Genomic DNA, 26,805 nt, shown 5'->3' with positions numbered 1-26,805 from the left:
AGTGTACAATATAGAAATGCCAAGCTTAGATGGTATTATTTAGGGCACTTATTTTAGATGTTTATCAAAAGAAACTTTAGTTTTTGCTTATTAAATAATAAAAGTGCATTGAAAATTGGCACTGGGTAGTATTAGACACGATTTGGCTGTCCCATGTATGGCACCTTAATATATTTAATCATTCACATTTTTTATAGACATACCTGGATTCAAATCCATGAACTAAAAATTTCTATAAGTAAAAGGAATTGCATTTCTTTTACCGATACAGATGCTTAGTTACAGTTTTTTTTCACTTTTTTTATTTCTAAACTACTGCATATTTATATATACTAGTAATATAGTAAACAAGTTTGAATTGTAAGTAGCATTAAAATGAAAGGAAATGATTAAGTAGAAAATGTAATAGTATAAAAAAAACTATTCAAAAACTGTAAGGTATAATCAATTAAACAAATTTAATAAAGTCAATTGTAAAAAAACACCATTAAAATATATAAAAAATCTAAAATTACATAATTTCATTAAGTAAACTGTTCAGCCAACTTATACTAAGTAAATGTAAATAAGAAATAAAACAAATTTTGCAAATTATCAAAAACAATTCAAATATAATCAAATGAGATTATATAAACTAAATTATCTGGTTAAAAAAATTTTTCAAGAATTTATGAGTATGATAGAATAAATAAATGTAGTTAGGTATGATAAAAATGAGAGTAAAATTAAAAAACGCTTGTGATAAAGTATAAAATACATCTAAAAAGTAATCGCTTTTATGAAACTTAAATTTAAAATGAGATATTTTCTTTTCTTACAAACATAATTTGTTAAAGATCCTTAAAATATAAACACATTTAAGATGATAATGACTAAAATGAGTATTCAAATTGTATGAGAAAACAAATATCTTTATATATTGTACGTAAAAGTAATGTCAGTTTTACTTGTGTTGAAATCATTGAGCATAAATGGAAGATTAAATAAATAAATAAATAGAAAACACAATAAAAGCTCACTTATCTCAATCTCAACAAAGGAAAATATAAATAATCACTAATTGATCTTTTAATCCTATCTAAGGAATTTCAAGTATTCTATAAACACTCAATTATTGCACCCCTTAAAAAATGGTTCAGCCATTTGCACAACATATAAAGCTGTGCAAGAGTTCATTTAAATCAGGGTTAGGATTTCTTCCAGAAGAAACCTACATCTTCCAAGATAGTGGAAGAAACTGAAAAAAACTGGCAGAAATAAATAAACTGGATAAAATGTAAGAAACTAATAGTAACATATACATTTGTTTATCTATAAGTATTATAAGAATTTTTTTTACAACGTCCATCCGAATATAGAAATAGGGTAGCAGATGGGCAGATTTTGTTGACCACTTTCTCAGGGGCACGATATCAGGTGGGCCAATGCAGCAGGTACAGTAAGAAGGACAGATAGTACAGAAGGAAGGAACATCTGTGCCTTATCCAGGACCTTTCTGACTATTATACGAATTTAAGCATGAACAAATAAAATTTAAAATATTACCTGAAAGTTAAAAAAAATTTTCCATTTACTTCTTTAAAAAAAAAATCATTTTCACTATTTATTTTAAAAAGATTTTTAAGGCGATATATCATGTTATCTAAGAGTTGATTTATGTATACTAAGAGTTTTTTATTATAAAAATTAATAAGCTATACGTAATTTAATGCGTGCAAATTCTAAATTTAATATGTGATATGCAGTAGAGATTATAATTAGTACGTGATTTGTTAATTTATTAAAAAATTAACTCAATGTGATTCGTTAACTGTATTAAAAAATGTTGAATTATGATATTTTAACAATTTTATATACAATTATAAATTAGGTTCCACTAATATACATAAAATATTGAAGACTCCTATACATAAAATATTGAAGGAAAAAAAAACTACATTTGTTTTTATTTCTTAGGAATTCATTACTCTCTCCAATAGTTGTAACTTCCACTATTAAAAAATGATGAATTGGAAATTGATACTGTTCTTTAAACTAGATTGTAATTACAAATTATTTATAAAAAATGCTTTAATACTTAGGTTCATCCACTATTTTTTCTAAATCAGTTTTTTCCATTGTTTTTTCCACTACGGAAGAAACTTGTTATCCCTGATTTGAACATAATTTAACAGTAAAGCTGATGATAAAAAGCAAAGTTGGTATTCAGCAAATGACAGTGCACATATAGACATAGTAAAGCTTAAATTATCAAACATCACAGACAGTAATGATGGGCCATTGAAAATATATATCATGGCCTTTGAGCAGAAAGATGAGTTTAGCCTCTAAAGTTAAATGAGTTTCAAGTCCTATGCAGTCAGAGTCCAGCAAACAAATGCACGCCACAAAGCATTCAGATACACTTCGAGAAAAAAACAAGGAAAAATTGTACGCTTGAGTAAAAACGAAGTTCAGACTTTAAAAATATGTAAATAACATAAGTGTAAAATTAAATGAGAATAAAATGATATCATTGCATCAGCACCAATTGTCATATCAAAAACCTTATATGAACATAATACTTTCTTTTGATTCATTACGTATTTAAGAAATATATAAAAGATTTGTAATTTGATACAAATGAAATTTAAAAAAAATTTAAACAGATCACATAAAAATGCTATTTTTGTTTTAGATACCAGCTCTTGCTTACAGATCTTTTTTTTTCAAAAATCCAACATTAAAACATTATCGAATACAAACACTCTTAAGATAAATGAAAACTCAATATCATATTTGATATATGGGGGAAGAGAAATCAGTCAAATCTTTTATGTAGTCCTTGACGAAGATGTTTTTGAATTCAAGGCACTCCTTTCCACATTGTCTGTTTTGTTTGGAGTTCTCAAACAGGTTCATTGTTGACCAGAGGTGGTGGAGGCTTGTACAGGATGCTGACAGGACGATGGCTTTTGTGAGCAGCTGCGTCTTGCAACTCTTGTGTTCTTCTTCGTCTGGCCACTTCAACTGGCTTCCTCTTCATGGCAAGTACGTTTGTATAATCTTTAATCAGGTGGGCTATTTGGGTGGCCTAAAAATAGAATTTCATTTTTAAATTTAGCAGGCGTTAAATGAAAGAGTATATTAAATTAGGTTTCCCATAATAAATATTTTTAAATATATTCAAAGCAATTATAATTATAATAAAACCTAAAGGCCTGGTTTCTTAGGACAGGTCGGCGTTACAGAACGACAGCTTGAAGCGACCCCTGATTGGTGAATTTGTGAGTTAGACAGCATACGTCATCGAACGCTCAGCTTGAACGACGACTAATGTCCGAATCAACTGCAGTTGGATTACAACATAACGTTAACGACAGAAGCAATGGCGGACAACATCCAACAGAGCATTGAATTCAGCCAAGATTTTGATTTTAACATTAAACATAGCTTCTTCTTTTTCTTCTTCTTCATTTAGTTAAGCTATAATGTGTTTTTTCTTGGAGAAAGGCATTATTTGTTCTCTAAAGCACTGGTTGACAATAACAAAATAAATACAAATTAAAAATAAATATCTGTTTACATTATTAACGCATGCGCAATGCGAGATAATGTCTGCGTTGGATCGACTGCTCACGCTGAGCTAACTAAACAGTATTTTGTTGGCATCGGCGGTACGTTAACGCCCAGAGAAGGCGCTTATCATAAGAAACCAGGCCTTAATGAAGTTTATGACCAGTGGCACAGTTAGCGAGCGGCATCAGGAGACATATGTTCCAAGGCACAGCCTTAGAGTGGTGCAAAATAAATGAAAAAATAATTGAAAATAAATTCTAGAATAAAATGTTTTTCGTTTTTAAATAGTTTCATTTGTAAGTTAAGAGCACCCTAATTTTCTCAAATTTTTATCCGATCTGCCGAAAAATTTAAAAGGATGTCTGTTACTATCATTGTAATTTGTTTTACTTAAAAGTTTTTTTTTAATAATAAATTGGCAATATATTTAATGAAAAATGCCCTTAGAATGAAACAGAGTAAGCGCAATCAAAAACATCTAAGTATAATAGAAACTACATTAGTAACACACACTGTTAAATTTTAAACTGAATCAAAAATTTAACAGATTAACAAGTTACGTTGTTTCAAAAATAATACTTTATTTAAAGTTTAAAAAAAATCCTATTTCATGTAAAATTTAACAATCAAATGCCAAGTGTAGTGAACTGTAATCATTTTGAAGTGATCCTGAAAAGGCCCTTATTAAAAGGATGCATATACCACAAGGCAAAGGGGTGCAAAAACTGAGTTTGTCATCAAGCACTGTAAACCCTAGCAATCCCTCTGTTTGTGACCTATATATGAAGACCTTAGGGTTGAAAAGTGATAACCCAATTTTTTGTAGTTTTGAAATAAATAGATTTTGCTGCCATAGATACTGTTGATAGGCGTTTCTTCTCATAAAAATGTGACAGTATTGTGTTAACATCTCTTTGTGAAAACTCGTGTAACTTAAGCAAAATGAAATCTCCTGTTGGAAATAAATATTTACTGTATCAAAGTGAATTTTTTATAATATATGCATTATCACTTTTTACCCAACAAGATCTTCCTGTCCTGATCTTAAGCTTAAGTATCTTACTTATGAACTTAATATACTTAAGGTTCCTTCTCAGTTTCAGAAGAAAAATAAATAAAGAATTATCAGGCTTTTAAAAGCTTTTTCTATAAAACCTTCACAAAATTCTGAACTCTAATTTTATTAAACACATCATTTATTTGCCCAATGACACAGTTTAATATTAAATATGCAAATCTAGGAATCAATTTGAAGTCAGCATTCTTAAAAAGTTTTTCAATATATTTTTTTGTACAAACTTATATTCTGATTTAATTTAACATAAATTAATTTTAACTGCAGAAAAATTTTTACAAGAAATATTACTAAAAAATTGTAAATAAAATATATTACATTTGAGAATTAGTGGCTATTTATTGTTCGGCCATTTTCCAGATTTATTGCAGAGTTTTTATAAGATATAGAACAATTAAAAAACTTACTGAACACAATAATCAACATAAATTTTATTGTGAAATTTAAGGAATCATTATTTTTAGAAATCAGTTAACATAAAAAATATTAATTAATGTAGATCAAAAATATTAATTTAACAAAAAATATATTATTTAAGTAATTTTATGTCAATAAATAATATTCATAACACGAGGTATACCCTATTCTTTATTGGAAGTAAAAATTATTTCAGGAAATAAAAAATAAAAAAAATAAAAAAAAACTATTTTTCATATAAATTATAATTTTAGTTGACAGAAAACCTAGAAAATTACAAGTTGAAAATATTTTTCACAGATAGCAATACTTTAAGTATTTTTGAAATTTAAACCAAAAACTTAGTAGATCATATAAGCTGCCATTTAATGCTTATAAAAGAATAATCAATGCCTGTTTTATTTTCACATTTCTAAAGTTTCTACTAATATTTTAACATTTCTACAACCAAATTTTTGAACAATCCAAAGTAGAAACAAAAATTAAGAAAAAATAATTTTGTTTAAAAATCAAAATCAGTTCCTACATTTCATGATATCTATTCACATCTATTAATTTTTGCAACTTCACTTTTATCCATTTATTTTCATTTTTTTCTCCCAAATGGATAAGAGCATAAATAAATAAAATATATAAGAAATTTCTCAATTTTTTTTCTTCTTTTTATGATAATTATAAAGAAATATTCAGTCACTAACCTGGTTAGTGGAAAAGATATATTTTGAGCCTTTCCTTCCAGTACCAGTAACAATCATAAGGCTATTTAAAGAAGGACTGTAATTTATAATGCTTTCATATTCACACGTGCACAAGACATTCTGAAATTAAAAAAAATTAGCTATAAACTTCAAATGAGATTGACAAAATATATAAAAATATTTAAAAACACTTATGTCAAAAAAATCACAGCATGAATACCCATAATAGATTTCAATAAAATGGCTTTAAAACTAAAGTAAAATCTCATAAGTTAGTCAATATAATTTTATAGGTAAATAAAATTATAATATTTAATTTTACTTACTAAATAATTTATTTACTAAATCATTTAAATATCTTAAAAGAGTATAATTTTATTATTTATTTTTATATTTTAAGAAATAAAGATATGTCTTTTTTTAGATTAAAAATAACCGACTTTTAATGCAACTTCAGTAGTAGAATAAACATTTATTAAAAATACAAAATCACATATTTAAAAAATAATAATCTTAAAAAGTGTACAGTAAGATAAAAATTTACCTTAAAAATAAATTTATAAATTGTAAATACGTATTTCAATGCAGAGACTTTAAAAATGATGCAATTAAAAATGCAAATGAAAAGTAAATTTTGTTTTCTAGTTTAATGTCTAAAATCGAAAACATTCAAATATCTTGCATATTTCAATGAAGAGACTTTAAAAATGATGCAATTAAAGATGCAAATGAAAAGTAAATTTTGTTTTCTAGTTTAATGTCTTAAATCGAAAACATTTAAATATCTTACATATTTCAATGAAGAGACTTTAAAAATGATGCAATTAAAGATGCAAATGAAAAGTAAATTTTGTTTTCTAGTTTAATGTCTAAAATCGAAAACATTTAAATATCTTACATATTTCAATGAAGAGACTTTAAAAATAATGCAATTTAAGATGCAAATGAAAAGTAAATTTTGTTTTCTAGTTTAATGTCTTAAATCAAAAACATTTAAATATCTTACCCTTGACCTTAACTCCAATAGATGAATTCCTACTTGATCCACAGCCAACCACAAGGCTTTTGGCCAAGAAGACGTATAAGATTGCTAAAAAAATGTACATATTTTACAAATTTACNTTTCTACAACCAAATTTTTGAACAATCCAAAGTAGAAACAAAAATTAAGAAAAAATAATTTTGTTTAAAAATCAAAATCAGTTCCTACATTTCATGATATCTATTCACATCTATTAATTTTTGCAACTTCACTTTTATCCATTTATTTTCATTTTTTTCTCCCAAATGGATAAGAGCATAAATAAATAAAATATATAAGAAATTTCTCAATTTTTTTTCTTCTTTTTATGATAATTATAAAGAAATATTCAGTCACTAACCTGGTTAGTGGAAAAGATATATTTTGAGCCTTTCCTTCCAGTACCAGTAACAATCATAAGGCTATTTAAAGAAGGACTGTAATTTATAATGCTTTCATATTCACACGTGCACAAGACATTCTGAAATAAAAACAATTAGCTATAAACTTCAAATGAGATTGACAAAATATATCAAAATATTTAAAAACAATTACGGCAACAACAAAAAAATCACAGCATGAATATCCATAATAGATTTCAATAAAATGACTTTAAAACTAAAGTAAAATCTCATAAGTTAGTCCATATAATTTTATAGGTAAATAAAATTATATCGACTAACTTAAAAGAGGACAATTTTATTATTTTTATATTTTAAGAAATAAAGATATGCCTTTTTTTAGATTTAAAATAACCGACTTTTAATGCAACTTTAGCAGTAGAATAAACATTAATTAAAAATACAAAATCACACATTTAAAAAATAATAATCTTAAAAAGTGTACAGTAAAATAAAAATTTACCTTAAAAAAATTAATAAATTGTAAATAGGTATTTCAATGAAGAGACTTTATAAATGATGCAATTAAAGATGCAAATGAAAAGTAAATTTTGTTTTCTAGTGTAATGTCTAAAATCGAAAACATTTAAATATCTTGCATATTTCAATGAAGAGACTTTAAAAATGATGCAATTAAAGATGCAAATGAAAAGTAAATTTTGCTTTCTAGTTTAATGTCTTAAATCGAAAACATTTACAAATCTTACATATTTCAATGAAGAGACTTTAAAAATGATGCAATTTAAGATGCAAATGAAAAGTAAATTTTGTTTCCTAGTTTAATGTCTTAAATCAAAAACATTTACATATCTTACATATTTCTATGAAGAGACTTTAAAAATGATGCAATTAAAGATGCAAATAAAAAGTAAACTTTGTTTTCTAGTTTAATGTCTTAAATTGAAAACGTTTAAATATCTTACCCTTGACCTTAACTCCAATAGATGAATTCCTACTTGATCCACAGCCAACCACAAGGCTTTTGGCCAAGAAGACGTATAAGATTGCTAAAAAAAATTTCCATAATTCAGAAATTTACAAAATATATTATGCAATATATTTTGTTTCTTAATAAACTAATACAGTAGTTTAATAAAATTACTTCTATTTTTCAAAACAAGTAGTAGTATAAAAATTCATGGATGTCTTAGAAATTAATTGTAGCCAGATCAAGTAAAACAACACATAACTAATTTTTAATCCAACTTTTTGAATAAAATTAGTTTGTATCCACCATAAAAAATTGGAATTAATTGATTAAATTTTAATAAAAAAAATTAATTACTGTATACAATTAAAACATTTTAAATACTCTTTATAAGATAAAAAAAGCTGCTAATATTTTTAAAGAGCATTGAAGAAAAAAAAAATTCCATCCCTGCTGTCATAATAGAAAAGATATGATTACAAAGAGAAAATTATAACAAAGTGAGGTAAGGGAATATTTTTCTGTGTTACAATTTGAATTTATCACTTTTATAGTTTGACAATAACATTAAGATTTATCACAGAGAAAAACAATAAGGCAAAAAAACTAAATTAGTTTTAAGAAACTATTTACACTTTTACACATTTAAATTTCATAAAATTATTTTAAAAAAACTGAAAGTAATCTTTAAAAATAAAACTTAAAATAAGATAAAAGGAATTTTTTTTTAAAAAAAAAATAAAATAAAAACAAGACAAAAAAAAGAATTATTCTTTTACACGATGCTTCATTTTAATGTTGATGCAATTATTACAGGCTGCAACTAAGAGCTTATTTTTTTCAATTATATACTGCAAATGGGGCAATCATTATTTTTTCAAATGTTACATACCACAGAATGTAACTCTTTAATTATTACTATTTACACTTGATTAATTATAATTTCATTTGCTCCTTCTCAACACTATGCTTACATTTAGACACCAAGTAAAAAAAAAAGTTTAAAGATATCTTCTTATACAGTAGCATGAAAAAAAAATTTCCCATGTGGAAAGGCATTCATGCAAAAAAACATGATTATGTCTATGTCATGATAACATGTCATGATAGCAAGAATTCCAGTAATTATATAAAAATGAAGTAATCAAGTTTCAATTAAATATTATAGCACTGATCACTGTTACTTAGACTGTTATTAGTCATTAACAAAAAACTACATTTTGCAATGAGAACTAAAGCCTTTACATACGAACAATAATTAATTTCCAAAAATTTAAATCCTTTGCAAATAGTTTTAATAGTGCTTGAAGAAAGGAATAGTTCAATAATTTCAATAGTGTTTGAAGAAAAGCGTTTAAATTACCATGACTTCAAAAATTGTTGCTCTGTAAAGAGGCCAAGATTGGACCAACATAAGGAAACCAGCCTTGCTTTGATCCACATCCATCCCAGTCAAAATACGATGTTGCGTTTCAACAGCCTCAGGAGATATCTGCATCATTATTCTAGGTGGTAGACATTCACACATAACTCTCCTATAAAAGTAACATTTTTTAAGTATTTCACTTCATGCAAACAAATATATCAAGGAAAATTCATTGGCGATTTTCTATCTCTAAAATAGGTTAAGTGTCTATTATTTTAATATTTAGTATATATTATTTTGTAAGTTAAACAAAATTATTTCTATTAGTCTATTAGTTTGACAATGGCACATTGAAGGTCTAAATGCAAACAATTTTAAAGTATATTAGTAGGTGGAATGCTAAACACGAACAAAAATTAATTATTTGTAATTAGGAAAAGATAGGTCTATTATCTTTTCAAACCGTGCATTTCACATTTTCTCTATTACCTAAATCGTTACAAGTTTTTAATTTTAAGCAAACCCTCGTCAGCAATTTTAAAATAAATTTGCTATAAAAATATTCCAAAATAATTTTTAAAATATTCTTTCCAAGAATGAATTGATATATAAAACAATATTGTAATACATTATTACAAATTTTGAATTTTAAGCAAACCCTCCTCAGCAATTTTAAAATAAATTTGTTACAAAAAATATTCCAAAATAATTTCTGAAATATTCTTTCTAGGAATGAATTGATATATAAGACAATATTGTAATACATAATAAAAAAGAAGATATTAGCTTATAACAAAATCAGACGTTTTTGAACAAAAGATTCTAAAAAATACATTATTCAAGTAACCGAGATCATGTATAATTTTCCATTGTTGAAAAAAAAGTTTCTTAATAAATTTTAATTTACTGTAATTAACATTTTTAATCTTTTTTAAAACACAAAATAAAAATCAGTAATCTGAGATTTGTAACACATTATCTCGTTTCTTCTTGGCACAACAGCCCAAAGTCATGTGAGTGGAGGTCTTCCCAGTTCTAGTGCCTCCGGGCTTGTTGAAGGTCAAAACCTTTTTGGGATTGTAATCTTTTGATCGAAATAAGTGAGTAAGATACATCATTTGGTTTGATTTGATGACTTCAACTAATAACATATTATTATAACTACTTTTACTATTAACACATAGCACATTAATATTCATTTCAATAAGAAATTCAAAATCTAAATATTAATTGTAAGACTATAGAAAAATAAACAATACATTTTCAGTGATTATTAATGTTTTTACAATTTAGTGATATTTTTTTTTAAAAATTATGTTTGTTCTAAAATCTTTTTTTTTTATTTCATGACTTTTCAAATTTCAGACTGTAAGAAAATTTCCAAAACAGGTTCCATTTACAGCATCAAGTCCTGATAAAATTTTATTAAATTTTGTAAGACTATACATAGATTTTACTCGTTAATAAAATATTTTTTAATAAAAATTTTTTTAACTAAGTAATTTTTAGTTAATCATAAAAAATCAAAATCAAACAAATTTTCTGAAAATTCCTATATTTCAAATCTGGTAAAATTATATGACACTTGAAACTTACTTATAATCTAAAGTGCCTTGCTGACAATCACCAACATCTAGTTGCGCTTTTAGAGCACATAACATAACCTACAAAAATTGTAAACTTTTAATCATCTAAATTCATCATTAAATAAAGCATTTCATCATAAAAAAATTCATCATAAAGCAGTTAATCATAAAGCAATTCATCGCATAGCAATTCATCATTAAATAGCAAAGCTAAAAACAATTAAACTTTATAAAAAGATAATATAATTATTTATAAACATAAAGCATAAATATATATATATATATTAAAAATGTATATATTAAAATTATTAATTTAGTTAATTTCAAACAAAAGATTGTTTATTATTAACAAACAACAAATCTTGAAAAAAAATCAAAAATATTACATTCAGATTAAAAATTAAATCAAAAGCTTCATTTGAGCAGTAATAACATAAAAAAATTATTCAAATATTACAGGAAATACATTTTTTATATTAGTTTCAACCCTGCATTGGAAAATTAATAATTTTCAGCTACATGAAAAAATCATGATATTAAAAAAAAATTCTTTACAAAAATAAAAAGGTTTGAAAAATTTAATTTTTTTAGGTTAACTTCTTTTTCTAGGTTTTAAGCAAACATTTTCATTTTTCCTCAGTATATGCAGACATTTTAAGCTAGCTTGAAATATTTAAGTTTCCAGGTTTTCTTTGAGATACATAAAACCTGAATATTAAATGGTTTAACAAGCAACAGCTATATGAATTATTATATTTTAGATTATTATAATTTGCATGTTTTTGATGAAAAATAAAAAAGGAATTAAAATAAAATTAAAGCAAACATTTCAATTAACTGTAACTTACAGCTTCTTGCTCAGTTACTGGGAATCTGTCATGTCGAATGTTATGAACAATTTGATGGTAGATCAGCTCTTTCTCTACTCGATCAGAAAAGTCAATGTAGGCATCCAGGAACAAATGTTTCTGGAGAAAAAAAATTTAGAAAATGAATTATTTCAATTTTTCAGCTTAAGTTAAGACATTAGTGTTAAGAAATATACTAACTTTGAATAAAAAGAAATGCTGTTTTCGATTAGCAGTCACTTTACTCTGACCTTCCTGATATCTCTCCCATTTGGCCATGGTATCACAAATTTTTTCATCAGGTAACAAAGCTCTTTCTAAATTATAACATTTCAAAAAAAAATATTTTACTATTTTAAAAAAAAAAAACATTGAAAATCAGAATTTACAAATTAGCATCTAATTTCATCACTATTAGAGCTTTTATCATTTAAAAGGCATACTGTTTAAATATAAAATTAAATATAATAATAATACTTATACAGTGAATTCGCGATAACTCGAATCTGATAGGACTGACGAAAAACTNTCGATCAGAAAAGTCAATGTAGGCATCCAGGAACAAATGTTTCTGGAGAAAAAAAATTTAGAAAATGAATTATTTCAATTTTTCAGCTTAAGTTAAGACATTAGTGTTAAGAAATATACTAACTTTGAATAAAAAGAAATGCTGTTTTCGATTAGCAGTCACTTTACTCTGACCTTCCTGATATCTCTCCCATTTGGCCATGGTATCACAAATTTTTTCATCAGGTAACAAAGCTCTTTCTAAATTATAACATTTCAAAAAAAAATATTTTACTCTTTTTTTAAAAAAAACATTGAAAATCAGAATTTACAAATTAGCATCTAATTTCATCACTATTACAGCTTTTATCATTCAAAAGGCATACTGTTTAAATATAAAATTAAATATAATAATAATATTTATATTAATTTAAAAAAAAACAATGGAAGTTTCAGTTTGCCAGATAGCATTATATTTATAGATAAGAATCCATGCAGATATTAATATTTTAGTGTGCTGATGATATCCTTGGAAATAAAGAATACATTTAATAATAAAGTTTGAATATTTGTTTAAAAATTAAATCAATTACTATTTAAATGAAAACAAGTTGTATTTTAAGTTATCAGTAACAAAACAGTAATATTGAACAAAAATATGGAATATTCCAGAAACAATCTTACTCTTTATAGTAACTGATATGAGCTACGATGGCTCATTAATCTGTGGTTCTGGTTTCACTTATCAGTTTTTTGCCGGAGTATTTATAAAGTTAATTTTATGGGATGAAAATGTGATCCCTAGGTCTTATCTCGCATCCGATGTTCATTTATATTGTTACAAAAAGGGTTCTTCAAAGTTAAATGCTTGACTGACCGCTTAATTCAAATGCAAGGTCAGACCACAGGATTCTAATCAACTGCTTAATTATCAAACACACAACGAATGTCGCAAAATTAGTTATGCATAGTCAGTCCAACAATTTAAAGATTTTTCTTACCGTTGTTTCCTATGACTTCATACAGAGCATAACCTTCAACTCTAGGGCGTAAATCAATTTTGGCTCGCACCATTTCCATAACCTGAAATAAAGAATCCATTAAATGTTATTAATTATAAATTACAATAAAAGAACTAAAATTTCAGAATTCTCAAAAAATAAATGCTATACCTCTCCCATTGAGGCACATGGGTCAAACTCAACAGGCTGGAATTGTCCATCTAGAAAATATATTCTAGCATGCACGGGCCTCCTGCTGATGGTGCACCCTATCTCTTGCTTAGATGGTGGCCAACGCCTACCATGTGTCTCAAGAGACCTCATGAGGCACTAAAAATAGAAGGTTTCATTTAAAAAAACATGGGAATTTTAAAAAACCTAAATTGAAATAAAAAGATAGTATATAGTTATTGAAAAGGACTAATAACAATACAGATGTAAGACTATACCATGAAGAGAAGCATGAATCATATCAATTTTAAAGACATGATTTAGATCTCATGATTAAGATTAAAGATCAATTTTAAATATTTTTATTTTAATTTATTATAATTTTAAATACATTAAATATTTTTATACAAAAAATAAGATATTTCATTTCTAAAAAAATACTTATTAAAAAATGGTTTTAAAAGTGCGGTTCATGGCACAAGACCCTAACTATGGCTATTCGCGATCGCAACACTCGAATACGCCATCTGGGGAGAGACCGGTTTCATGCCTTTAGCCCTTCTCCCTTCCCTCTCCTCCTTTTTTCAGTTGTATAGGAATGTACTACGATATTTTCCCTTTTCTTAATATTTTTCCTTTTTATATAATAAAAATATTTCTTAAAATTTCCACGATACTTTTATTTAGAACTATGTTTAATGTAGTTTTCAGTTCCATATAGTTTTTCAAGTTAAAAGATTTTAATCTATATGAAAATCCAGAGAGAAACTAACGGACTTCCTTCCTCTATGACTTTCCACACGCTAATGGGGAAAGCATGTGAACTGTTGCCATAGGAAAAGAGTTCTGCTCTACGCCACCTGCAGCCCATTTCGATCGTCAATTCTGTAAAGAACACAAAACAAGAAAGAAAAAAGACGTGGGGTATTACTTATGCAAGTAAAACAAAATTAAAAACTCAAATTTGAAACTAAATTGCGCAGAAAAATAAAAAAAAAATAGAGGGTAGCAATAAGGGTACAAGGGGGATAAGAAGAGTTAAGAAACATACAATTGGAATAAGCTCCACATAGACACCTCAGGGTTATGGAGCATACTTATTCTAAAAATATAAAATGATCACAGTTTATGACAATGATGAACAGCAGAACCCATGGAAAGCTTCATCACATAATCACAAAATTTATGCTATTAAATAAAAAGATATTTCCAATCTGATATGTGTAAATCAAAATAAAAGTATGACAACAGTTAAATAAAAATACAAACAGCAGTATTCTTGTATAGATATAATTCTATGAGACAGAATTGCAGATAAATTTATGTGTAAAAGAAATATTAATATAATTATTGATATTTCTTATTTTAATGATAATAAAATATTAAAAATATAAACCCCTTGAGGATATTATTGAAATGATCATAGTTTATGATGATGATGAACAGCAAAACTTATGTAAAGCTTCATCACATCATCATAAAAAATTTATGTATTTAAACGTAAAAGATATTTCCTTTCTGGTTAATGTTAATCAAAATAAAAGTATGAGACAACAGTTAAATAAAAATACAAATAGCAGTTTTCTGTATAGATATAATTCCATGAGACAGAATCACAGATAAATTCATGTGCAGAAAAAATATCAATATAATTACCGATATTTCTTATTTTAATGACGGATAAAATTATAATAAAGTACCGAAATCTTAAACAACTATGGATGGATGACTGAACATAAGCAATAACAAGTTTCCTAAAACCAGAAAAAATTTAGAAAACTTCCGGTGTATCTCTCTGCTTATGTTATGTTTACGAGGCAAAGTGTGAACAAGCTTAATATTCTAGGAAGTTTTATTACTGTGATTTATGTTTAAATTTAAGAGTAATTTTACTATTCATAAGAGTTTTCTGCAATTTATAAATTATAACAGGTCATTACTCTAGAACAAGCTTAACAAAATTAATATCACAGCACATATAAAGTGTAAGGTTTACCATATTTTGAGTGTTATCCCTTATTTGGCTATATTTGTGTAAAATAGTGCCGTTTTTTCTATTGTGAGTAGCATCTTAGCAAGTTTAATTAATCTTCCGAAATTATTTGTTGTTTGTGTTGTCGAAAGTTATATTGAAAGAACGCGTTACATTAAAAACACTACAGGTATAATATTGGATGGTGTGTTTTTTTCAATCTTAGGCGTAAAAATAAGTCTGAAATAGTAACCCGAAAGTCTTACGGCGAATCTCGACCCCCCAGCGCCATCTGCTCTTAACTTTACATGGTCAACTATCCATAAACAAAAATTTTGGACAATTAAACAAATATTTTTTCTTTTTATGACAAAAATTCTTTAGACTTTATCAGGAAATAAACATTTCTCCATTATAAGAAATACTTCTATAAATTAACAATAGTCATAAACATTTACAAACTTTTATTGATTTTTAAATGTCACTTGCAAAACTTATTAACAAAATATGTATTAACTTATTAATTCTATGCATGCAGATAGTGGTACTTCTTTATATGACAAAATATAACTTGTTAATTGAGATACAATATCTTATTTTTTGAAAAAAAGAAAGAAAATGGTTACCCTGAGTGAGAACTGTGCATACTGCCCTTCTTCGGTTACTTCATCAATCGAACATCGCCTTACATGGGCATGAAGATAACTTATTATAAGCCTATCCGTCGGGGCAGCAACACTACATGCCAGAGCCATCAATTGCCAGTGTCTCAAGTTCACTCTGCTATTCGCATCTATTATATTTAAAAAGCAAGTTGTATTCAAACATGTAGTGTATTTTACTATAATTGTTACAATTATAACACAATCATAATAACAAAATCATAATTTTACCCCACAAAAAAAATTTCAAAATGTTTCTTATCTGGTCATACAAAATATATATAGAAATGTATGGAAATCCTCAGGTATCCAAATAGGTGACTGTTGCTGTTTCCAACGCCACTTTTTTAAAATTTTTATAACCGTCGTTGAACAGCCGACGCAGATTTTGGGTTTACGACTACTAATGTTCAACTTCGTAGCCCTGTAATTTTGAACCCAATCCATAAGACAAGGGAACTCCTGGATCAAGTATTGGGAGAAATTTTGCCTTTGTGGAGGACTTTTTAATGGAACTAACCCGTATTTGCGCTACATGGAGAGGAAGACCATGAGAACCTCCCACGGTTAGCCTGACGGCAAGAGGACTCTAACCCATGATCCATCTACCATTGTGGATATTTCACGTCAGCATTGTGGTCGGTGCAAGCCGGATGCGGAATTCGTATCGACCAGCCATCGCCGGGATCGAACCACGGTTCACTCCAACACCACTTGCCAATAACAGAAAGCCTGTTTGGTGAAACCAAATGAAGTTAAGGTGGAAAGTGCGTTTCTTTCTTTTCAGTGGTGCCATCTATGGCAAAGATTACGACTTCAGCCACACACACGTCACAACTCGTTTTAAAGGCTGATCCATTCATAAATCCATTTATTCATTCACAGATTGTAATTTTGAGCTGAACCAGAGAACGATTAATCTCTCATTCAGGACCCCAAGAGGTATGATTTGTTATTGGAATATGAAGGACTTTGTGATCCGACAGATTTAACGTGCACCAGTCACCTTCGACCGGGGGGGATGGAACTCACAACCTCTCGGACGTGGGCCTGATGCTCTTTTATTATTATTATTCCTATCCATATACGAACTTTAGTTCATTAGCTAAAGAAAACCTTTAAATTTTTAATAATTAAATTTTTAATAATTAGAGCTTATTGTTCTCCCATTTTTAGACATAGAAAAAATTTTTACAATTTTTTTGAATTCTGAGAGATGAAACCAAAACTGGAAGTAAATTTCCTAAAACGAAACTAAAAAGTTTTTCTTATACTTTGAGTGTTTAAATCTTTTTTTCATTTAAAGATATTATATTTTTAAGATAAATTAATTCCATAATTTTTTTTACATTTCAGATTTTTTTTGCATTTCAAATGTATTTTCTGAAGAACATTGGAAATTTTTTATTGCTAACACACTTTACAAAAAAGTTCATAATAGAATTCTTTAAAATTTTGTTTAATGTTACCAATATTTTGAACTAAAAGCTAAATGCGAATTTGTTATTTATATCAAGCTTTAAGTAAAAAAATTTCGAATTCTTGTTTGAAAATTCAAAATTAAACAATATATCTAATTATATTTTATGTTTTTAGAAAATTTTTCAAGAATTTAGTTCAAAATACAGGTAGTCACATTGTTAATTTAAGAAAAAAATTATCTTTAAATTTATGCATTACCATTGTTGTACAGCTGTTAGTGTGACATAAAAATTTGCAGTTTTTGAGATCAAATTTGTCTTTATTTTGAAATATTTTATACATTTTTCAACTTTACCTTAAATTATTAATTTTAGAATATCTGATTACCAAGCATAACATTAAAATTTTAATTAAGCTTTTTATTAAGAAATATTTTTTTGTCAAAACCAGTCAAAAAACTTCATTTCATTCTATAACTCTTATTTATACTTAATTTAAAGCTAAAACTCAATTTTAGAACAGTTAATAATGGAATAATAGTTTATTGTATTGTGTAATTATTTGCATTAAATTGCACAAATAGTACGATTAGTACAAATAGTACAGAATAGCCAAATAAAATGCTGCCCAGAAAAAAGAATTTATCTCTGAAATTTATAAATTCAACATAGAATGGTAAGTATATATTAATAACTACTTTCACCTTTTCGCTGTTTACGTTAATAAGATACATAAATCTTTCGAAAGATGCATATAGATACTATACTGTGTTAAAAGACAAATAATTTTACTCTTATTTTTCATTGTAATTAAAATAAAACAATATCCACAGTAAGTCATCAGGGATACCATAAATGCTTTATAGGCTGCTCTTTTTTGTAACTGTAATTAGAAAGTACAGTACAGAACCCGTTATCCGGAAATCAGAAAACCGGAAAACCAAAAAACCAAATTAAACCAAAAAACCGGAACGAAATTTAATAAATTTTCCNAGTCATCAGGGATATCATAAATGCTTTATAGGCTGCTCTTTTTTGTAACTGTAATTAGAAAGTAGTACATCTTATTGTGTACTTAACTTTATGCTGTACTCCATAGTCAAAGCCATCAATTGCTGAATAATACTGAATTGTTACTATAAAGGATAAGTAATAACTTGTATTCAATCCAAAAAATTGTTTTTAAAATGTAATTCAAGAACAACTTAGTGTGTATTTTATTTTATTCTATAATCCTCGTCAGAACCTAGTTGTTTCCAAATAGTTTAGCCATTAATTTAGTTACTATACTGTAAGATTATTTGCAAATGTAATTAGACATATAGTACATCTTACTGTTTACTTAATTTTAAACTATACTCAATGTCAAAATCATATAAGAATTAGCATTCAGCCATTGAAAGTGAATTACATTTAAATGGGCAACACATACAAATTGTAAGTATATACTCTCATATTATGAAACAGAACAAAAATGTTGAGACACATAATAATATAAAAAATACCATATTAACACTTTATTAATTACCTGGATGATCTGTAGTTTGTTTTATAAGTTGTAAAAATAATTCATTTATTAGAACTTCCTTTTTCATAGATCGATCCAGAACAGATTGAGCAAGTTGAAGGTGGTCCCTTTCTCCTAACCATTCTGCATCCTCTGTAATAAGACTTCAGATATACTTAAAGTTTTAAGAATCAATAAAATTTATAACACTTTTTGTACTTTTTTATATACAAGACGTTGTTATGACATCAAAAAATCTATTTGTTATAATGGTATGAGCCTATAATATATATGCCATGCTACAAACATTAAGACAATAAAGTGAATAAACAGATATAAATTGATAACCATATTTAAATTCATTTGCTACTCAACTCTACTACACCATTTATTTTTTCAAAGTTATTGTTTAAAGTCCTAGTTTTTATTTTAGACATAGTAAGTCAGAATTTTTTTTAGTTTTTAATGGGTATAGAGGCTATCTAAATGTTATTTATAATCATAGGATATTATTATATTATAGAAATAAAAGTATAAATTATAAAATAAGGAACACGAAAAAGTACTGTATTTTGGAGGTTCTTTTGCAATCTCTCCAATATTTATTAAAAAATATTTATTTTTAATATAAGCTCTCGGAGCTTTTATTTATTAAGGATATTTTATATAAACAATTATAAATAAACAATTATGTGAACAGAAATTTCCCGTAAGCACTTTAGAAACAATTTTTTAATTATTTTCAGAATTCACCAATATAATTTAAATATAAATTCATTACAGTGAAACAATGGTTATTTTCAACACTGAATATTTTACCTCAAAAATTACTACAAAAACAAAAATATAAAAATTACCTTGTTCTAGTAATACAATAACTCTCCAATATTTATTAAAAATAATTATTTTTAATATAAGCTCTTGGAGTTTTTATTTATTTAGAATATTTTATATAAACAATTATAAATAAACAATTAGGATGAACAGAAATTTCACGTAAGCATTTTAGAAACAATTTTTTAATTAAGTTTCAGAATTCACCAATATAATTTGAATATAAATTCATTACAGTGAAACAATGGTTATTTTCAACACTAAATTTTTTACCTCAAAAATTACTACAAAAACAAAATTATAAAAATTACCTTGCTCCAGCAATCCAGAATAAGCGAGTATTGATGAGAATACATGCAAAGCAGTATCTTCATCTTCAGGATCATTTATATTGCTGAGACTGTGATTTAATGCTACTTTACTGAAAGCCCAATGACTGTGCCTAAATGACTTGTAGCTCTCTTCAATATCACCAAAGTCTTGACGCAATTTCTCCATTTTTCCTCTATTAAACCTGATGATTTTTTTATAGAGATTAATATTATTGTACAACTTAGTTATAGTTATTAGAAATAAGTCAAAACATAAAGTAACATAAAGATAGTGTATAAAGTTAATACTTATCTAAATCAGTGAAATTTTAGAGCCTTATCATTAGGTACTGCAATGCATTGGTTGAACATAATAAAATAATTCAAAAATTATTAACTTAACATTCAACTGTCTTAGATAAATTAGAGCACACTTTAATTAGTTTATTTATATTTTTTTAATTTGAGAACTTATTATATTGTACTAAGGGACTAATCCCCCTGTTCGCTGCTGCTCACTAACTCCGATGATTGTTTCGCAATAATTGTTTTTTTTTTCCAGAAAACAGTTTTTCTACTAAAGTTAAAATTATTCACTTTATAGATGTACTAAATACTCAATCTCACAGACGTGCAAAGGTACAGATGTACTATACACTCAATAGATGTACTAAAGGTAATTCTGTTTGCTTACGCTTGTGCCCCCACTTCCCACTTGCAAATATTATTATCTGTTACTATTATAAATAATTAGAATATTTAGATATTTCAACATAAGCAATTTTTCTAGGTAATCAATTTTTAAAATAACATTTATATTGTCATAACATTTATGTTGTCATAACATTATATTGTTCACACAAATTTTATGAGTTCATAATTTAATATTTTTGTTTACCAAATGGGCAGATATATTAAATACTATTTTTGCTTGCATCTCATTGTGCATAAAGATGATCTAAATCATTTAACAGATCTCTGCCACAGTACTTTATAACAGTATATTAATGTTATTTAAACAAAAATAATAATTGTAAAACAGTTAATAAGATTAGACTACCTTTCTAAATAACTTTATCTTAAAATGAATTACATTATAATAATAATAAAAAAAAAACAAGAATTTTCTTAGTTTTAAACTCTTGAATTAAAAGCGTCATAATAACAGTACAAGAAAACAACTTTAAATTAGGGATACAAAAATATTTAGAGAAAAACAATAACTTTATTACTTTTATTAATTTTATGCTGATGACAATCAAAATAATATGGGAATGAATGAGGAAAAACTGGATCCTACCACATGATTTTCCGGCCAATAAAAATGCACAGACAACAATGGAAAACTTAGACACCATCATTAGATTTTTATGCATAGTAAAATACAAATTAATTAAAATGTTCAGTAATAATTGTAAACTTTTAAGCTTTAGTTTTTTGAAAATTTCTTTATGCTTGTCAAATAGTAAGTTAAACGCAATACAAATAAAATTTCATTTGGAAAAATGGAAACATTTTTAAAATTTTCAAAAAATCAATAGTTAAGTACTGGGACATAAAATGAAATACAGTTAAAATATTGATAATTAAAACCAAACAGTACTTAACTTAAATTCTATTATAGCTGCTTTAGTAATTTCTTCCCCCAAAATTTTATATTTCAGAAGAGACATTTGAGAACAAAATTTTATGATAAAAGTATTTTAATTTTGTGTTCAGAACATATAGCTCACCTCCTTAGAGTGCTGCGGAATAAACCAACATTTTCTTCTACAGGTTTCCGAACTAGTGACATATCTACAAGAGCTCTTCTACAATTCACGACATCTTGATACAACTTTTGCCTGTCTTCAAAAGTCAATTTTACCTAACAAAAATAAAATAATAAACTTTTTTCCGTAAACAAAAAATGTAACAATGAAAAATGCATTATATTTTTAAACATTTAGAATAGATTATATTTAATTTCAATTCTCAACTTGTGATAAAAAAATAAAAAAACTGCAATGACGTAAAATAATAACTATCTTATTTTATACCTGAATCCTCAACCTTAGTTACTAACCATTATGTATTTTTTGTTTATATTTTTTTAACAATGGAATGAGGAAAAAATAAGAAACAATAACTAAATGCTACGACAAATTTATTTTATACCTGCTTGGTTTAACAACAACAAAAAAATTTTGTTTAATAATAATAAATTTTTTAAGCTAAAAGCATTTGTAGAAATAAAAATATTAAAATAGCAAATATTAAAAAAAAAACAGTCCTAATAAATAATTTACACAAGCTTTTTAACTGTCAAGCAAAAAATATGATACATTGTTTCATTAAATTAAACAATTATTTGCATTTTTTCACAATTACTTTTCAAGTTCCTAACTGAGGTGAGAGTATGTGGCAATAGTAAAAGAGGGTATAATTCTCAACCATTTTGGCCACACAGCAATTTATAATATCTCACAAGTAAGTCTGATAGCCAAGGTTTGATAGACTAGGCAACAAGTTTACAAGTACATATAGTTACAAGTCAGTTAAAAGACAAAGCATAATTTCAACTTTAAAAATTTTAAATATTATGCCACTGAGTTTCATGAACTTATTGATTCCTAAGACAGCTTATCTTTTAAATTTACTTTGAAAGTATCAATGATTGTTTATTTTGAAATTATAAAATTACATAATTGTGAAACAAAAAAAATGAAAAAAAAATAATATTCCAGAGTAAAAGGGTATTAAAACTTTACTGATTTAGTTCAGTGTATCTTCAAAATTCCTTAAATTTAAAAATCTATAAGTAAAATTCAGAATAGATGATTTTTCTTACTAAATATTAAACAATGGCCAATAAATTATTAAAATAAATAGCTTGAAACAAGCCACGAAATCCAATTTAAAGCACTCAATCCTTTTGAAAAATCAAAACGGGTAAAAAAAAAAAATTTTTTATCAAATGAAGTAAATTTTGCTTTAGTTTTAAATAATGATTGTGGGTGATTGTGAGCCCAAGTCAAAATTCCGGAAAATTTCATGAGTAAAAAAAAAGAAGTTTAAGTTGAAAAATTAGAAAAAAATTTAAACAATGTTTTTTCCTTTTTCTCAATATTTCTTAGTTTACTTTAAATATATTTAAAATTTTACACATACCAATGATGACCTGGAGAAGTAATTGAAATTTACAAATATGTCTGTCTTTCTTGAGTTTATGATTATAATAAGTATTTACTGATAAAAAAATGAATATTAATCTTGAATGTAAGCTTATAAAGTATATCTCTGGCTCTCCCTTATAAACANGCCACGAAATCCAATTTAAAGCACTCAATCCTTTTGAAAAATCAAAACGGGTAAAAAAAAAAAATTTTTTATCAAATGAAGTAAATTTTGCTTTAGTTTTAAATAATGATTGTGGGTGATTGTGAGCCCAAGTCAAAATTCCGGAAAATTTCATGAGTAAAAAAAAAGAAGTTTAAGTTGAAAAATTAGAAAAAAATTTAAACAATGTTTTTTTCCTTTTTCTCAATATTTCTTAGTTTATTTTAAATATATTTAAAATTTTACACATACCTATGATGACCTGGAGAAGTAATTGAAATTTACAAATATGTCTTTCTTTCTTGAGTTTATGATTATAATAAGTATTTACTGGTAAAAAAATAAATATTAATCTTGAATGTAAGCTTATAAAGTATATCTCTGGCTCTCCCTTATAAACAAATAAAATACACTGTTTTTAAGTTCCACCTTTGTAAATTTGATTTCCGGAAACTTTTGTGATCGATGATTTTTTCGAAACGTCTGAACCTTCGATCTCCGGAAACTTCCGGATCACGGTTAGGGAAAAAAAACGGAAATCCGGATTTTTTTCCAGAGTACAATCAGCCCTGAATGAAGCACATTTGAGTAGATAAAGATAAGCATTTCAATATGTAATATCTAACATTTAAAAATACAAATAAAAATTTAAATAAAATAAAAATCAACATTTATTCCTTTTATTTATTCTAAAAAAAAGCTAAAAATTTGTAAAGACTTACCCTCCATCCCAATTCATAGGTGGGTCGTAACCAATTTGCATGTGCAGGTGAATAGCTGGCTATTAAATTAGCAACTTCATTCTTTTGACTAGTTTCAAATATAAAGCATTTGTGTGAGTCTGGTAGGGTTTTCAAAAGGTTTATGGTCACTAGGTCATCACTTGGATCAACCATCACAGATTCAACATCACAATATCTATAAGCATTCAAAATGCCTTTGTCTGATATATTGACCATCAATATTCCTTCAGCACTTACGCCTAGTAACAGCTTATGACCTTTAAAAAAGCTCAGTTTTAAAATCAAGTACTAAAATAAAAATTTTGATTTTTGTACATATTTAAAAAAAATTGAAAGAAGTGAAATAGAAATTGGTATTTAAATAAACATTTTAACAATAAACTTTAAATTCTTATTCCAATTTTCTTTTTAAAAAGTCATCAAGTCATCTTTTATTAATTAAACAATTTATCATAGCGTGCTATGGGAATTCACAGGGACAAAATAGGGCATTTTCATTTACTTATACAGAATTTTGTTATTGAAAATAATCAGTTTAAAAAGTAGCAGCATGCTGACTTTATAAGGTAATTTATAATGTATCAAAATAAGACAAGAAAAAGTTCAATATAGCGTAGATATATGTAAAGACACAAAAATTCCTTTCATCCTCTTGTGTGGAACTTGAACTTGTGTCTTTAAATGTGTAGAACGACATACTTGCACACTTGCAGTTTCACATTTTTCAATATTTTGGAATTTCCAAAAATGACACTTTAAATTAAAAGTATTGTAATTGGATAAGAATTTATGTGCACAAGATAAATTGTATGACATGTTGTAAATGATAATGGTATTTGTTTTGCCTTTCAAAATTTATCAATCCAGAAATTAACCACATTCAAATATAATAACAAAATCATGATTCTTATTATAAAAAGTTATTTAATTTTGTATTTTGTATTTAAGGCAAATATTAAAAAAAGCACATTTATATATATAATAAAAAAGTTTATAGATTTATAGATTTTTAAAATAAGATTCTGCACTTTTTAAGTATACATTGTGCATTAACCAAACACTTCAATTAAACAAACACAAGATTTTAAAAAATCATTTCTCATAATATAAGTAATGCCAAAATCAGTTAGAATAAACATAAATTAAATAAAATTTTACCATAAGATAAGTAGCCCTTGTAAGTAACTGGAAACAGGGTTGTTCCATATAATGGATACTGCATAACTACCGATAGATACCAAACTTTAGCCACAAGCTCAGATTTTCCACTGCCATAAATCTAGATTGAAAAAAAAATATTGCTTTACATCACTACATTTAAATAATTAATTATCAAGCTCAATACAAATGAAAACAAATAAGATTAGCTCAAAATTAAACATTTTTTTATTAAAGAAATAAAAAGATTATATTCAACAGAAAATAAAAATTTACAAATCACACTTTCAACAGAAATTTTGAAACAGAAAACTTACCTTTGAATTGGAATAGAACTTAAAAAATTAAATGAAAACTAATTATTCTTAGGAACTAATGATTGTTAATTTTTTATTGTTACAAAGAGATTTAATTATCAATATTATTTATTTATTTATTTTAAAAAAGCAAGATATTGTTCAAAAGAACAACAGAGTTATATAAGCTGTCCATGTCTTTTTGAGTGAATTCCGAGGAAATATAATTTCCTCAGAAATTTAAAGTTCAAGAACTTTTATTAGTAATATTTGAAATCCATTAGCAATATTTGAATGTAATGTTATAAAAAAATTATAACTTAAAACAACAAACTTCGTTAAAATAATGTCTTAATTGAAAATACATCAGAATTTTTCATTTCATTAATATGAATTGCAGCATATATATTTTAAAGGTAAACAAAATGGTAGATAGGTTATGGTTTTAATGAAGGGGTAATAGTGAGACATAGTGAAAAACTCTGATAGGCTTAATAATGAGAAAGAAATAATAATTTATACATAATTTTAAAATAATAAGCAGAAAGTGAAACTCTTTCAAGAGGGAAATATATTTACTTTGTGAGCTTCAGATAAGTCAGGTATCCAATCAACATCCCTTCTTTTGTTTCTTATTCTGGTGCATAAGAAGTTACCAACTTCAGCATATCTAAAGAATTAAATGATAAATATTTATGAAGCGTTTTATATGGTTGATATTTAGCTTAGAAGAAATTTATAGTAACATTAAAAGTAATAATAATATAAAATACTTAAACAATTTATGAAAGCATATTTAGTTGAAGAATATGTAAGTTAAGGAGCAAAAAACAGCACAAACTTAAAATATTACATAATTCTAAACATAAATTGAGATAAACCTAATGATAAAGAGATAATAGATGTGATACAGGTAAAAGTTCAGCACAAAAATCATTGACATTAGTTAACCCACTGACGGTTCTGCACGTAAAGTCGTATTTTAACCAGCAGTTTATACCTCATA

At 26.2% G+C, this 26,805-nt stretch overlaps 1 protein-coding gene across 1 annotated transcript in view; it reads right to left on the bottom strand.

Annotated features, from left to right (window-relative positions):
- Positions 1-285: 285 nt before the first annotated feature.
- The window catches only part of LOC107455061 (Myosin 81F), a 191,188-nt gene continuing 164,668 nt past the window's right edge, over positions 286-26,805 (bottom strand). Inside the window, exons 27-44 of the mRNA XM_071183863.1 lie at positions 26,379-26,469; positions 25,504-25,624; positions 24,325-24,602; positions 22,018-22,151; positions 20,285-20,487; positions 19,161-19,292; positions 16,176-16,342; positions 13,578-13,736; positions 13,407-13,488; positions 12,551-12,666; positions 12,376-12,469; positions 12,100-12,215; positions 11,899-12,018; positions 11,061-11,128; positions 9,462-9,633; positions 8,094-8,177; positions 7,131-7,250; positions 286-3,073 (exon numbers count right to left, since the gene is read on the bottom strand). Of these exons, the coding sequence (XP_071039964.1) occupies positions 2,888-3,073; positions 7,131-7,250; positions 8,094-8,177; positions 9,462-9,633; positions 11,061-11,128; positions 11,899-12,018; positions 12,100-12,215; positions 12,376-12,469; positions 12,551-12,666; positions 13,407-13,488; positions 13,578-13,736; positions 16,176-16,342; positions 19,161-19,292; positions 20,285-20,487; positions 22,018-22,151; positions 24,325-24,602; positions 25,504-25,624; positions 26,379-26,469 (2,443 nt within the window). The 3' untranslated portion in view covers positions 286-2,887. The remainder of the gene's footprint in view (positions 3,074-7,130; positions 7,251-8,093; positions 8,178-9,461; positions 9,634-11,060; positions 11,129-11,898; positions 12,019-12,099; positions 12,216-12,375; positions 12,470-12,550; positions 12,667-13,406; positions 13,489-13,577; positions 13,737-16,175; positions 16,343-19,160; positions 19,293-20,284; positions 20,488-22,017; positions 22,152-24,324; positions 24,603-25,503; positions 25,625-26,378; positions 26,470-26,805) is intronic.

Source organism: Parasteatoda tepidariorum, chromosome 8 (assembly GCF_043381705.1).
Source record: "Parasteatoda tepidariorum isolate YZ-2023 chromosome 8, CAS_Ptep_4.0, whole genome shotgun sequence".
NCBI classification, from domain to species: domain Eukaryota; kingdom Metazoa; phylum Arthropoda; class Arachnida; order Araneae; family Theridiidae; genus Parasteatoda; species Parasteatoda tepidariorum.
The sequence above is the reverse complement of the archived record's forward strand: the minus strand, read 5'-3'. Positions and strand labels throughout refer to the sequence as shown.